The following is a 15292-nucleotide window of genomic DNA, read 5'->3' on the forward strand; positions in this document are numbered from 1 at the left end:
GGGGTGGTTGATATCCTTCCTTCAGTTTCATAACAGAAAGAAGGAACTGTTATTTTTGTCTAGTTACAAAATAATCTTACTCCAAACCACAAATTGTGTATTTTTGTGAAACCCAGACTCAAGGACTTGTTGAAATGTTTGCATCAATATCCTGAGTCATTATTTTTTAGTCAACATTGCCTTAAAATGTTGTCTGCATCATGTCATGGCTTTGTTATTTAACACGGATAGATCTCAATTCAGAGCACTCTGACATTATGGTTTTAAACTAAAAATAAGATAGTTTTTTTCCAAGTGGAACAGTAGAAATGCATCAAGTCTATTGTGGTGAGAACAATACTGTGGCTACCTTTCTACAACGTCTTCCTGGAACACCTGACCTCAGAGAGTTTCCACTTTCTACTTTACTTTTGGTTCAACCGGTTTCAAACGACTGACACCTTCACCTTCAGAGACTGAGTCTAAAAATGTCAATATAAAAAACAAAAGGAGTAAAGCGAGATGACTCACCCACAATTCTGGAGCCAATTCTCGATCTTTCCAGTAAAGCATCCTGTGGAAATCACAACATTTAGCATTACTGAAAATCCTGATAAAATAGCAACTCTTCATATTATTTCACTCTATGTTATAGTTGTCTTCTTTAACATGCATACCTAATTTGGAATATATTTTATGAAAGGAAATAAGGAAATAATAATATTATTTAGCTATTTCTAAAAGAAGAAGCATTTTTTATGTGAATCAATTTTCAACCGGGTAATTTCTTATATTTGATGTATTAAAAGCAGAAGTGACATGGGCCCACACAATCTTCTACTACTTCCCTGGAATGCTTGATCATATGCTTATATGCTTGAGCTCAGTTTATCTGTAACTAAATCAACAAATTGATTAGAGCTATGACACCCTGCTCAGTTTGGACTCACCGTCAGAGAAGACGTCGTCGTCGGCAGCTACAGAGGCCGAGGGGAGGGTACATAACGGCCCCTCGGGGTCCGGCTCCAGAGTGGAGCGCTGCCGGCGGCTGTTGATCCAGGCCCTCCGCCTCACTGTGGAGGGTGGGCTCTCCATCGCCTCAGATCACAGACAGAACATGGAGGGGTCAAAGCTAGACAGAAAGAAGAACAAGGAAATAAAAAGATAACACTTAAAACGTTTGACACCTAATCTCCATGACGTTGAGTGTTTTGTTCAAACATTATTTATCAGCAAAGTAATCAACAGGATGTTTCTTCATAAAATGTGTCTTTTGGTTGGACAGGCCTTTTGGATTATTGTGCAATACTAAAACTCCAGAAGTCAGAATTTAGAGATTGCTCCATTTTAGCTTTAAAATTAATATTGTTTTCATTCAAATAAAAAAAATTGGAATCAATAGTTGAAAAAAGTTGGCTAAAATGTAATACAAAGAGCATGTCTACACGCCCTAATGTTCAAAGCATTGTTTCAAAAATGGTAAAAGGAAAGGGGCTAGTTCCCCTATAGGGAACTGACGAGGTGCCCCTGAGCTATAGGCACCAAACCCCCAAAATCTGCTCCAGGGGTGGCGAACCATGGCTCAAAATGTGCATGTGTGATATCTACGAGGGATATGTTAAGAGATGAAGGCTGCAATGAACGATAAATTTCTTCGTTGATGAATCTGTTGATTATTTTCTCGATAAATACATTCTCATTTGTATGAATAATTGTGTTGTAACTGTCTTTTCTCCCTAGGAATCACCTACCTCTATAAATACAATGAATCACTTACTAGGTCAGTAATTATTACCTGTTTTCTCCACAACTCAAACATAGCCAGTTCAAAGAAAAATAGAAAAAAGAATAACATAAGATAATTTTGACTTCTTTAGAACTCAAACCAATGAATTGATTATTAAAATAGTTGGCAATTCATTTAGTAGTCAACAACTTGTCAAAAATTCAGCTCCAAGAGAGATAGATTTTTAATTAATTGAGTATATTTGCCTTGTGACGGTCAACAGAAAGGGACATTTCTTGTTATTTTTTAAGTTTAAGCTATGATTTAATTGAATTATTTATTCATCATAAAATACTAAAATGTCTGAGTGTGATCAAATGAATTGCATATCACAGTTTAGATAAAGTAGCTATCTACAATGAGGGACAAACAGAAAAGTAGGCACAGATATAAACACAGAATGACAGATAAAGCCAATTCAATTTAAATTAAAAACTTTTAAAGTAGAATAAAGTAACATCATGTTAATGAATACATATGTGAAAATCTATTTGTAATAATTCAAACAAGCTCATTTAAAAATACACTATGCCTTTTAAGATGATAAACCTTTGTGTGATCCATGAGATAAGCGATGGACAGGTGTCTACAGGCTGTATATTTAGCTGAATGGTGCAGACTAGCCGAACTGAGAGTTTATTATTAAGTTATTATTCAGAAAACAACGTTGAGAGAAGAGAAGCAGCTTTACCTTCATGGAGGCAGGTTTCAGTTGTGTCAGTGGCGCTTTTTCTCTCGTTTCCTGTTGTCGCAGGCTGAGATCCGTGAAACTGATCTGCGATCTTTAGCAAACCCTCAAAATGCATCCAGCCTGCTTTGGGTTTCACTGATGACTTTACGGTGAAAATTATCAGTGCAGTTTCGTGTTAATTGTTGTGATACTTGTCATGCTGGCCTGCATGTGTTGCTGAATTTGCGTGGAACATTAAGAGAGTTTGAGCAGACTGTAGGAAGTGACTTTGCATCTCATCTGAAACTCAACAGTTCTATCAGCGTGGGATGCAGCTTCGACACATCCTGCAAAAAGCTGCAGTAAAAAGACTCATACAGTATAGTCGGAACAGTTTTTTTTAGAAATGTCACAGTTAATGGAAGACCAAGTGGTTATAATACTTATAACAACGTAGTTCATAACAATTGATTGCAGAGAAACCCCCACATGACACAACGGTCATTTTTTCCTTTAAAATTATGAATATAGTCCATTAAAGACATACTCTCCGGAGCTTTCTAATTTGGGATGAATGGCCTGTATAAAAATAACCTCATAATATCAGATCACGAAACACTGCAGGTGACAATCATGTTTGGTGATTAGGCTACTGCATTACATAACTTTAACAGGATTTTAAATAATTGCTTTATTAAAGGTTAGTTAAGCATGTACATGCTTTAAGATCCATTATCTACAAATGATGATGATCATTTGCCAGGTTTGGGCTGGTGTTCATCATCACATCTTCCAATGGATTTTTGAACACATCTGGACCACAACTATTTAGACTCATTTTAATTTTAATGATCATTCATCAAAAATCTATTATTTTGTAAATGTTACCCATTCTTGCTAAGAGAGAAATTGCATATCTTCTGTTAGCCTGATGATACAGTATGTTAACAACTATTTACTCCATGGTTTATTCTTTAATTGTTGACCTACTGAAATAATTAGCGAGCAATGGTTTATTGGAAAGGGAGACAACGTTGACACCAAGTGACTTTTTATTATTCGCATACCAAATGCTGTTTTTATCAATATTTTTTTGTCCATCAACATGGAAACTGTATGTTTAATTTGTTTTGTTTTTAATTTTGGTGGACATAAGTTTTCTTTCTGTATGCTTTCTCTTTCTACTGAGGGGAACGCACATTATCACCAATTTACGTATAATGCAAGTCATTCAGAATTTTTAGGTGAAAGCAATATTGCACATGGATTTTTTTTTTAGTTCTTTAATAAAGATAAACGAAGATTGGTAGACTAAATTTGCTCACTGATTTACTTTAGAAAAAGCAGAGTATTTACTCTAAGCTTAAGTACAATATGTTTTTAAGTTACTGATTTCTTTCTATTTGATGTTACTCTAGACTTCTACTTTACTATAGGACATTTTACTCGGATCAATGTATTTTAGAGTTGAAGTTTGTCTTTACTTCGCAGGGCTTCAGACATGTTGACATTGCACAGTTAAAAAGCAAAGGTGTGTAAATCATTAAATGAATGACCGCTGAATTTCATGCAGCTTTAGTTTCAGGGTCCTGGTATTTTCACATGCGGGCTCATTGTCACACTGACTTGCTGGAACAGAGAGAGCAATTATTAATGTTATCACTAACAATGGTGCTTTTCAAGGTCAAAATATCTACCTTTAAAGTTCTTATAAAATGCCCAAAAATGTTAATAATCAGTCATAATGAATGCTATAATATAGCCTAATAGCCTTTATGATTATAACAGTGGCCATTTGTGCTGACTTGCAGTTATTAACCCAACCATTACCATGTTTACCTTCTCACCTCTATTGTTATTCTTGTTGTATGGGCAACTTTTCTTTATTATCTAAAAATGTCCATAATTGTTGTAGGCCATCTTTCTTTCTCTTTTTTTGTCTTGCAGACCCCCGAATAAATATAAAGGCTACATGATGAAGATAATACCATACTTTGAAATGTAGGACTTTAACTAATATTATGATATTGCTACTTATTTCACTTCTAAAGGGAGTCAGTGGATTGTGCACTTGCAGCAAGCTGCTTAACTGAAACAACCCATTGTTAGAAAGGGTCGCTGTCTGCTTGATATAAATCAGAGATAAATGGTCATTCCTGTCACTAACTGTAGCAACATCAGTGTGTTTGACTGCAGACAGGTTTGGAGGATGCATGCTTGGCCTGAGGATGGACTCCACCCTCCGTCCTGTTTACATGGGCACATGTGCTGCTTCACTGACAGCCCCCTCGTACATCCCAATAAATGTAAGCCCTCCCACAAGCGAGCCATTTTCTCCTCCCAGCGCGGCTACAGCCAGTGTTTGAGTGTGATGGGGTCTCTTCTCCTCCACCCTGGCGGCCTCCTCCCGCCTCCTTGCTGTTTCCCAGCCCACAGGGCGCGGCCAGCGGCCACGGAGGCAAGACTTAAATACCCAGTCCGCCTTCCTCCTTTCCCTCCTCCGTGTTCAAAGCATAATATAAGCAATGGCATCCTTACACTGCTAAATGGTAATACAATATCACAGAAGGAGTAACGGGAAATATCAATATTTGCGTAAACCTATTTACAAATGGCGCCATTTAAGCGGAAAACAGATAACCAAACGTCAATCATGCTCAGGGGAACAACCTACCTTGCTTTGTCCCGCCCAATTCTCCGCTTTAGGCCAATCACATTGGTTTGTTTAAGCTCGTTGGCAAACACGACTTGTTCCATTGGAGGAAAGCAACAATCCTTCGCAAGTAGCTCACAGAGGGGTGCGCTTCTTTTTCATTGCAGTAGTACAGTAAACAGTAAAGATGCCAACGTGCATTAGAATCGAGTAGAATTTAAGACATAACGGTCTTTCTTTTTTTAAATATCCTTTCACAATGAGATGCTATTAAGGTTTGGTCATGTGGTCAACTGTTCTGATAACCAGTATTTCCACTATTGTGTGTTAAAATGACCTTTTAATTACCTCCGACTGCAAATCAACTAGGATCGTTCTAAATGAAGAGCTATATCAAAACCAAATGTAAATTAATGTAGTTTACATGCATTAGTCTTTAACTTTATGGTCAAAGTATAATGTCAACGTTTAACAGTACACAATAAAAAGCAATCTGCTGCCTGACGCTCAGTGTTCGTGCCCCACGAAGGTGTCGGGCTAACCCGGTGTTTAAATCGAACGCATCTGTCTTTCTCCTTCATAAGGGGAGTCCGTCAAGTTTGTGTGAAGTTGTGAAAAGTTGTGTCAACCCGAAAAAAGAGCAGAGAAACTCCTCCCGTCTTCAAATTATGAGCAGTAAGTGAACTTTTTAAACTCAGAGGAATGTTATAAACGAAGCATTATTCAGCAATTAGAATAATAGTATACATTTCCTACATGTATTTACGGTTAAAGTATGATATTGTAATGTTTTCTAGCTCGTGTCTCAAGCAGTTTAAAAGTGACCAACTACTAAACTGCTAATTGTCGGTTTTTAGCTAACCGTGTAATAGTAACTCTAGTTCTTCATCCACACACAATTCATCCACATAAATTGAAGTTTGTCATATTCAGTTGAGCTAGCTAGGTTACAGTGAGTAATGCAGTTTAAACTATGTCGGTCTCTTAAGCTAATACTTAGCAGTTGTTCTGAACATTACTTGTTGTGTTGACTTCTAGTTAGCTTAGCTAATATGCTAGCTGGCCCTTTTGAGCACTTGGCGTGGATTTCCTCGTATTTATCTAAATTACTTCACATTAGAACATTCCCTAAAGTTGAGTTATTTTCGTGAGGTCTACCATGCGTACATGTGTGTTTTCTCCAGATTGTTGAACCCAGCGTTATCTCATTTGGATCGTCCTCTGGTTGAAATGTAGCTACTTTTAATAGAAGTGATCTTACAAACTCTTCTTCCGCAGATCAGCAGCAGGGTGAAATGGCCGCAGTGGAGAGCGGAGGAGGCTACAGTCAAAAGCGAGACACAGGAAATTCACAAGTAAGTTAAATAGAGTTTCGCTGTTTCTCAAATCCGATGATCGCCAGCCGAGAGACCGTAACTTTAACGTAACACGCTACACCATTTGACCCACTTATAACAAATGATATGTATTCCCTTCGGTTCGGTTTGAATCTGTCATCCATCTCAGTCGGGACTTGTACGGGTTGTTGATTTTCTCTCCGGAGCACATGTCACCGGGGTGGGGAATGGGCAGGTAAATTTCGCCCACACGGGGTGTTCCCGTCAAACCGCGGCACTTCATGAGCATTTCGCTCGGCCCATTTGGCTGGCCTTGGAGGGGGTGGCTAGAGGAGTGTGTCAGTTTATAGGGCAAAATTAAGTGGGAGGGAGATGGGTGGGTTTGGGGGAGGAGAAGCCGAGCCCGCCGCTGCTCTGGAGAACGTGTGGTCCCTCCCATCCTCTCCCACCCTGCGTCCCCTGGACTTCTTACTACAGCAGCACCGGTCTCTGGGAGGGACTGGAAACAGACGTGCATAGTTTAATATTATGAAGGGCGTTTTTAGAGTACGGCAATATAGCAGGGTTAGATTTACAAACCAGTTCCATAATGTATTTGGTGTAATTTAATTTGTATTGTTAAATCCACCCCATGAATTTGAAATTATACGTTAACATGTTTTTGTTTTGTTTTTTTTCCTTTTGTCTCTTTAGTTCAGGTTCTGAATTTTGTTTTAAACATTGTTTATTACTTTGTAATTTCCCTGGTCTTATTATTCTAATTCTATTTACTCATCTGTTTTATTGTTAAAGCAGCATTCAGGGTTGTGTTCCAATTGTGTGTTAGCATCAGTTTATTTGTATTTGAAAGTTAGTGGATAATTTTGGACAGCATCTTCTAGATTTGTACCATTAGCATGTATGTAGGACGGCAAGATGTATTTTCACTTATATAGATTCCGTCTGTTATCTTTTTTCTTTCAGTTTTCTCTTCCAGGACTCACCAGCAGCCGTTCTCCTCTCGGCCTTCGTGTTTGGCAGCCACTGCAGTCGAATTGACACCCCAGGAGTGAGGTCCTGGAGAGATGAAAACATGGATAAGATGTCATACAATGGACTAGAAGCAGACCGACAACAACAAAAAGCCAGTCCAGCAACAGGCTGGACTAATACTAAGTAGCGAAGAGATCAGTTGCACCTCCGTACATGTCACAATAATAGGCTGACAATGGTACCCAACATTCATGTCGAGTTCAGACAACCTCGCTACGGTCTATATATATTATCTATTAATTTCAAATAATAAACTTGATGTAACAACAATTGGACACAAAACCTCACTGCTGAACCTGAGCTGGCATTTATCCAATCAGAGAAGATACATATGAGTATGAGAAAACTAGAGTAGAGTTAGCAATAAGTGAACGCCAACTCGCAGGGTAGACAATAGAATTAGAATAATAAGACCAGGGAAATTACAAAGTAATAAACAATGTTTAAAACAAAATTCAGAACCTGAACTAAAGAGACAAAAGGAAAAAAAACAAAACAAAAACATGTTAACGTATAATTTCAAATTCATGGGGTGGATTTAACAATACAAATTAAATTACACCAAATACATTATGGAACTGGTTTGTAAATCTAACCCTGCTATATTGCCGTACTCTAAAAACGCCCTTCATAATATTAAAACTATGCACGTCTGTTTCCAGTCCCTCCCAGAGACCGGTGCTGCTGTAGTAAGAAGTCCAGGGGACGCAGGGTGGGAGAGGATGGGAGGGACCACACGTTCTCCAGAGCAGCGGCGGGCTCGGCTTCTCCTCCCCCAAACCCACCCATCTCCCTCCCACTTAATTTTGCCCTATAAACTGACACACTCCTCTAGCCACCCCCTCCAAGGCCAGCCAAATGGGCCGAGCGAAATGCTCATGAAGTGCCGCGGTTTGACGGGAACACCCCGTGTGGGCGAAATTTACCTGCCCATTCCCCACCCCGGTGACATGTGCTCCGGAGAGAAAATCAACAACCCGTACAAGTCCCGACTGAGATGGATGACAGATTCAAACCGAACCGAAGGGAATACATATCATTTGTTATAAGTGGGTCAAATGGTGTAGCGTGTTACGTTAAAGTTACGGTCTCTCGGCTGGCGATCATCGGATTTGAGAAACAGCGAAACTCTATTTAACTTACTTGTGAATTTCCTGTGTCTCGCTTTTGACTGTAGCCTCCTCCGCTCTCCACTGCGGCCATTTCACCCTGCTGCTGATCTGCGGAAGAAGAGTTTGTAAGATCACTTCTATTAAAAGTAGCTACATTTCAACCAGAGGACGATCCAAATGAGATAACGCTGGGTTCAACAATCTGGAGAAAACACACATGTACGCATGGTAGACCTCACGAAAATAACTCAACTTTAGGGAATGTTCTAATGTTCACATTAGAACATTCCCTAAAGTTGAGTTATTTTCGTGAGGTCTACCATGCGTACATGTGTGTTTTCTCCAGATTGTTGAACCCAGCGTTATCTCATTTGGANACGAGAATTAAGTCAAGTGGACTTCCTGAGACCTTGAGTGCTATATTCCTTTCTTTAAGGGTATCAGAGTTTGTTAAATATGCCGCTGACGTCACTTCTTCTTATTTTCTGCTTTGGGTTACTGGCAGGCCGCAAACAACTTCACGGCGTATACTGCCGCCCAAACATCCCCGGCCGAAGTACCCGGAGTTGGGGACTGGCTTTGGTAGAAGCTGCTGGGACTCCCAGCAGCTTCTACTGAAGCCTTCCGAGTAAATCGCCAGAACGCCGACACCTCCTCATCTCCACCGCTCCCATGTTTTATTTTGTGTTGCCATAAGTTAGTTTCTCTGCGTTTCTGCGCTGGGCTAATGCTAATAATGCTAATGCGAGGATAATAAAATGGTGGCTTCACAACCCTTTTTTGGAGTTTTACTGGGCGTGGTTTGCAATCCGCCCAGCCAATCAGAAATATAGCTCTTTTCTCACAAGAGAGCCGCATGAGAGTCCCTGCTCTCTAGCAGGGACGGAAAAGGGGGTAAAAAGGTGCTCATGAACTAATTTTAGTTCCGGCTCTTTTTGGTGTGAACGTGACATTTCAGAACTATATCGGAACTAAAGTAGGAAAAGTACTCCGGTGTGAACGCGGCTATTCATCATCACATGTCACATAACACAATGACGGTTACCAAAACACAATTATGAAATAAAAGGCCATTTAAGGCAATGTTAATATTAGAGAGGCTACCAGGCAATATATTATGGGGGTACCTTTTTTACAGGTCTATCTGATGATAGTCTGATATGACAACTTGAGTATATATTGATTATACCCGATATAACATTAAATTGGTGTATACTGCGGTTCAAAACTGCTAATAGATGAAACAGGTGGTCATTGTAAGTATGGTGAATAATAAATAACATGCCAATCTACAGCCTAGCTAATGTTCTGGAGCGTTCCGGTTATATAGAGTGGCAAAGTCCCTCCCCTTCCGGTGGACCACCATGGCAGGGGTTCCCAACCTTTTTTCCTAGGAGCCCCCCCAAATGACTCTTGTTGGAAGTTGCGTTGGCCAGGAAAAACAGGCACTCGCTTGTTTAATTATTTTGCGATCTAGATTTCTTCTTCTTTTTTGAAGTTGTGTATTCTAGCTTGCGCCCCTACATGCAGCCATCGGACAATCTTGAGCATTGTCTGGCAGCACCACTCTCTGTTTAGGAACAAAACGGCAACACCAGCGCAAAATACCTTTTATTGAGCATCATGTGAGTGCAGAACCCGTTAAAATTCAGTTCAGTGTCACATTTCGTGAGCGACTGGCTCCACATCATTCTGCTTCCAGAAGAGATATGCAGCCAATGGCAGGCTTAGATGTCTACGTCCTGAGTGCAGGGGTGTTTAGACTTACCCACTGGAGCCCGCGGGCATTTTTTAGGCTGGAAAGGCTCTTTGTGAGTGACAGTGTCGGGCCTGGCTTTGAACACTGCTGCCTCCTCACGCTTTTGCTCCTCTTTGGCCTACAAGAAGAACAAAAGAAAGAAAAAAAAGGTATAAATCTGACTTTCAAGTAAAAGATGGTCATGATGGAGGATGAAAATATGGAAGTGATGGTACCATCTGCTCTGAGCGACTGCTCTTCACGGCCCCCCGCTCGTCCAGCAGCAGCTTGAAGGGCTCGGGCTTGGTGGGCTCCAGCCTCTTCTTCTCAGGGAGGAACACGGTGTCAAAGGCTGGCAGCAGCTGGGCCTTGAAGTGAGGCACCTGGGAAGTTTCAAGGAGACAGGAGGAAGAGGTTTAACTGTTGAGTCTTCATTCTGGGGGTCAGAGGACACAGGATGTGGTAGCAGACCCCCACCTCTTCATTGCGCTTCTCCTCCAGCTTTTTCTCCTTCAGGGCCCTCCTCTCTTGGTCCCGCTCTTCGAAGGAGAACGGACACACCTCCACATGGTGGTTCTCCTGCAGCTGGGGCTGGAAGGGGAGCCCAAAGTGAGGCACTGGAGGGGGGCCTTGATGGGCGAGGGCTGCTTTACCTGGCAGAAAGAGAAACGTTTGGTTACGTTGAAAGAGAAGTCTTGGTATAAACTTCCTGTTTGACCCCTTTCCAAAGGTTTTTATTTCTGGATAAAGGTTTGTTCTATACTACATTTTAATAAAGAAAAATAATTCTGATCACTTTCACTTTGCATCTGCTGTCTTTTTGTTTGTAAAATAAGTTAAAGGTCCCATGTCATGCTTCCACACACACTCAGCTGCAGCTCCGCCGATTTCTCCTCCCTGAGACGGTGGGACGTGGCGAGGCTGGGAGTCTGTGTGAGTGCACACACACAGACTCCCAGGCTGCGGGTGTTTGGGTGTTTCGGGGAGGGTTTCGCTGTCTCGCAGACGGCCACTGGGCTCACAGGGAGGGGGGACAGGAGCTCCAACAAGCCGTGTAGGACAGAGAGTGAATACACATACTATACAGAGATGCTGTATGAGAAACCAATGTGAGTTTGGAACATTGAACAATGTAAATCTATTCCAGTAGATGTCAACAATGGAATTATGATCAGTAGAAATGGCCATGACATGGAACCTTTAAGGTTTTGGCCTTTTTTAAACGCCGAAATGAGGTTTCTTTTTGTGAAAAATTAGGTATATTAACCATACATTTCCAAAACGAGCAAAACGTGTGAAAACAAGTCAAGAAAAAAGCTAGCTTAAAAAGATGCAACACAGGTTTGGCTGAGTATTTATACTGTATACTATGTAGGACCAAAGTTGCACAGTTGATGGGAAGACAGATGTGTCCTCACCTCCTCCAACTTCTCCATACGGACCCTCTTCTTCAGGATGAAGGCTGGCGACTCTGGCACCGTCGGGTGCAGAACCTTCTTGTCTGGCAGACCCTGTCATCAGAGTGAAAGTGTTGGTGTGACATGCTCATGGAAACAATCTCAAAGCTAAAGGACTGGGACTCACCACGACTCCCTCCAGGATCTTTCTGGGCAGCGGCTGGGCTCTGAAGCTGGGATGCTTCTCCTCGGCCTCCTGGGGCCTCTTGGTCTGCCTCTCATGCAGCCTCTTGTCAATCTGCAGCTGGGAGCCTTCAGGCACTGTGGACTCCTTCACTGGGGGTCTCTTCAGGCACTCTGCGCTCTCCAGGATCTTCCGGTTCAGCTCCACGGCGATGATTTTAAACCTGATTAAAGAGTCAGTTGAATAACCCTGGACGTATTAAGGCGAGACACGGCAGGCAAAAACATCGTTTTTCAAGCACTGGTCAATTTTGAGATTTTGTGCTATTTTGATTCTATAACATGTTTTCTTTCAGGCTTTTGGAGGAAAACGTCCAAAAATACACATTTAAGTGTTTATTTGGCTATAGTTTGGTCTATTGCGTCAAGTAGATTCTCCTAAAATCACAAAAAGTTAGCTTTCTAACGTAACATAATAGTACCGCGACCGCTGTGTGCACCAATTGTCAACAGAGATATCGATTAGTATAGCGTGGTCTCTGCTGCTCAATCTTCTGGGATCAAATGATGCGTATTTCCTTTGTATCAGCAACCAATCGATGAAAGCACAAAGGGTCGTAAACCTAAGAAACGAAATCTCTCATTGGCGGTGTCATTTCTTCAGACAACGTGATGTCGTTCAGATGCGTCCGTGGTGTGCTAAAGACACTTACCTGGTTAGCTTTCCGCTAGAATTAATCTCAAAATGGAAAGAACAGTGCGAAAAAAAAAGTTTACAGAGAGATGACAAACATTAACCGCTTGCACGAGCAAGATTATACAAAAACAAATGACCCCGCATGAAAATACCTTCACGGAGTGGCGTCGAGCGCAAGCTGTCATCCAAAGAACAGGAGGGTTTAGCTAAGCGCTCACTGCAATCTTTAACGGATCCGTTATTCTCAAAATGATTTTTTCTCTACCTGAGTTCAAAATGTCAACTTCAGTAGCACGTAGACATCACCAAACTCTTCAGTTATATTCCTATCAAATATGATACGCTTTTACAGAAGGGTTTGTTCATATAATCATTCATGCCTGATTATACAAAATTGTATTTGGAGCTGCACAAACGACTACTTTGATAATCGATTTAATCTATCGAGCTTAATGAAACGATAATCGACTATTCCGGACTATACTGTATGCTTGCACAATTTCTCAAACGATCTTATTAGGCATCAACTTTTAGATTTAGTTGGAGGTTGTTTTAGGCATGTGGAAACTTAACAATTTAGACAATAAAGAGAATAACCGTTGATTCAACAAATACATATATTATTTAAATTAACTAAGCCACTTTTGAACAAATAACATGTTGCTTTTTATTGTAAATTAATAAATAATCTTAACATCAAAAAAACAACACGTGTTTAACATTCGTATTAAAGTAATGTGGAATAGACAGAACTGTAAACAGAAAGCTGAAACTTTAACAGAGATAAATAACTCAGTATTCTAATCATTAACCATGTTTGTATAGATTGTGTTACACTCTGGTGTTGCTGCTAGATACTAGGACCTGAGTGGAAACGTTACTGTGTGATGGGGCTATCAGAGCTGCTAGAAAGACAGTCGAAACCCGGTGCATTTCGTCTGATGTTGTGACTTTTGCTACAATGTTTAGACAACTTAGCTCGTTGTTACCGCCCTTACATGCTAAACTCTTATTGAACTTTTGCAACGAGCATGTGTCCAGACGAGACGGGTAAAGTTTAACCACCCTCGGAGCGCGTTCTCTCAGCCATCCGTCCGCAGTGTGTTGCCTGCATGAGCACCGTGCTGTGTGTAAATGCCCCGCCCCCTCACCACAAGACGGGCGGAGAGAGATCTCGTCTGATCGAAAATAATTACATGACGCATTTGTTTGTCTTTTCGCATGTTAGAACTAGTATGGGCGACACTAGAGACTGCGGTATACATGTTTTTTAGCAACATACATGACATATATTATGTTTAAATGTCTCAGACAGATAAAAAGACCAATAACGTTGGAGCTTAACGGGCGTAAACAAAGTGATTTACGTCACACGAATCGACTACTGAATTAGTTGGCAACTAATTTTGTAATCGATTTTAATCCGATTAAGTCGATTATTGCTTGCACCCCCCTACATTGTATGAACCTAAAAGCATGCAAAAATTCGAGATATTTTATGCGCTGTGACCAGTATTCGTCCTGATCTGATTTATGAGATGATAAAAACGAGATAATCCAAAATCCATATCTGTAAAGCCTTAGAACTAATCAATGACTAACAAAATAAAACAAGATTTGAACCTGGTTTATCCAATTCAGATTTCGTTTCCTGAAATTGTTAAATATGCACATGATTTGGATGAGATACATGGTAATTTGAATATTTAAAATGCTATTTCAGAAAACTGTAAACAAAGAAAATGCCTTATTGGTAAGTAAATTAACTGGAAAAAATGTCTAGCTGATACCTTTTAGTTAAAAAAATTACCTATTCACCTTGGGTGTTCGCCTTAACAACCTGAGTTCTTTGAAAGGACTATGGGCTAAGAAGAGGCTCTTATTCTGCGTTTCTCCGCTCTCCTCCTCCAGCTCAGCGCTGCTCTTGGTGACGGAGGGGCGGTTCCTCCGGCGTGTCATCAAGTGAGGGGTGTGTGGCTGGGTGAGTTTCAGCTTATCCCCCTTCACCCCCGAGGGTCCTGAAGAACACGGGATGTCAGTAAGTGGCCCTCCAACCCCCTCTGCATAGAACACACGCCTTTAAGACCAATCTGGCTCCAAACACACCTTTGTTTATTCTCTTGCGACTGCGCGGATGGTAGCGATCGGGGGTTCGATTCTGGAACTGCTGCCCCATGGGCACATCGGCCCTCGGCCCCTCTGCCTTCTTCTTGTTGCCTGTTGACAGGTTGAAGGGTTTGGGAACGGTGGCGCCTTTCAGAGCCTTTGCCTGGAGAAAGAAAAGGGGAAGAAGGTGCATTATTCATCTGGCGTGACCTTCGATACGTTTGGCCACGCAACAAAATCAGGATGCTTTTTTTTTTTTTTTACGGAACAAAGCCAGGTTTTTATAAATGTGTTTCTATCCAGCAATATTTCAGTAAAGAAGCAGTTTGAGTGAAAGTACTGTAGTAGCACGCTTTATGAGCAGACATTTAACAAGTCAATAATTAACTGCTCTTACATTAACATCATTAATCACCAAATTCTATTGAACACCCTTTAGAGCAGGGGTCTCCAATTTTTTTTAGGATGAGAGCTACTTTCAAAAAATAAAACAAGTCCTGAGCTACTTTTACTCCTCTTTTTTTGTTTTTTGCAGTGTATATATTTAGCACATTTTAACATTATTATATGCTACCTTTAGTCTTTGTGTGCTGTTTGGGTCT

General features: G+C 40.9%; 1 protein-coding gene and 1 long non-coding RNA gene across 2 annotated transcripts in view; one reads left to right on the top strand and one right to left on the bottom strand.

Moving 5' to 3' along the window:
- Positions 1 to 15292, bottom strand: part of tpx2 (TPX2 microtubule nucleation factor) — an 18371-nt gene that overhangs the window by 2997 nt on the left and 82 nt on the right. The window contains 10 exon segments of the mRNA XM_010796744.1: positions 1263 to 1269; positions 5178 to 5182; positions 10338 to 10446; positions 10544 to 10690; positions 10785 to 10931; positions 10934 to 10960; positions 11726 to 11818; positions 11892 to 12111; positions 14467 to 14602; positions 14691 to 14853. Of these exon segments, the coding sequence (XP_010795046.1) occupies positions 1263 to 1269; positions 5178 to 5182; positions 10338 to 10446; positions 10544 to 10690; positions 10785 to 10931; positions 10934 to 10960; positions 11726 to 11818; positions 11892 to 12111; positions 14467 to 14602; positions 14691 to 14853 (1054 nt within the window).
- LOC104967003 (uncharacterized) lies at positions 5662 to 7479 on the top strand. Its single transcript, XR_800712.1, has 3 exons — positions 5662 to 5763; positions 6367 to 6443; positions 7402 to 7479. It is a non-coding gene; the product is annotated as an uncharacterized lncRNA (long non-coding RNA).

The sequence above is a fragment of the Notothenia coriiceps genome, unplaced genomic scaffold, assembly GCF_000735185.1.
Source record: "Notothenia coriiceps isolate Sejong01 unplaced genomic scaffold, NC01 NC01_scaffold00037250, whole genome shotgun sequence".
NCBI lineage: Eukaryota > Metazoa > Chordata > Actinopteri > Perciformes > Nototheniidae > Notothenia > Notothenia coriiceps.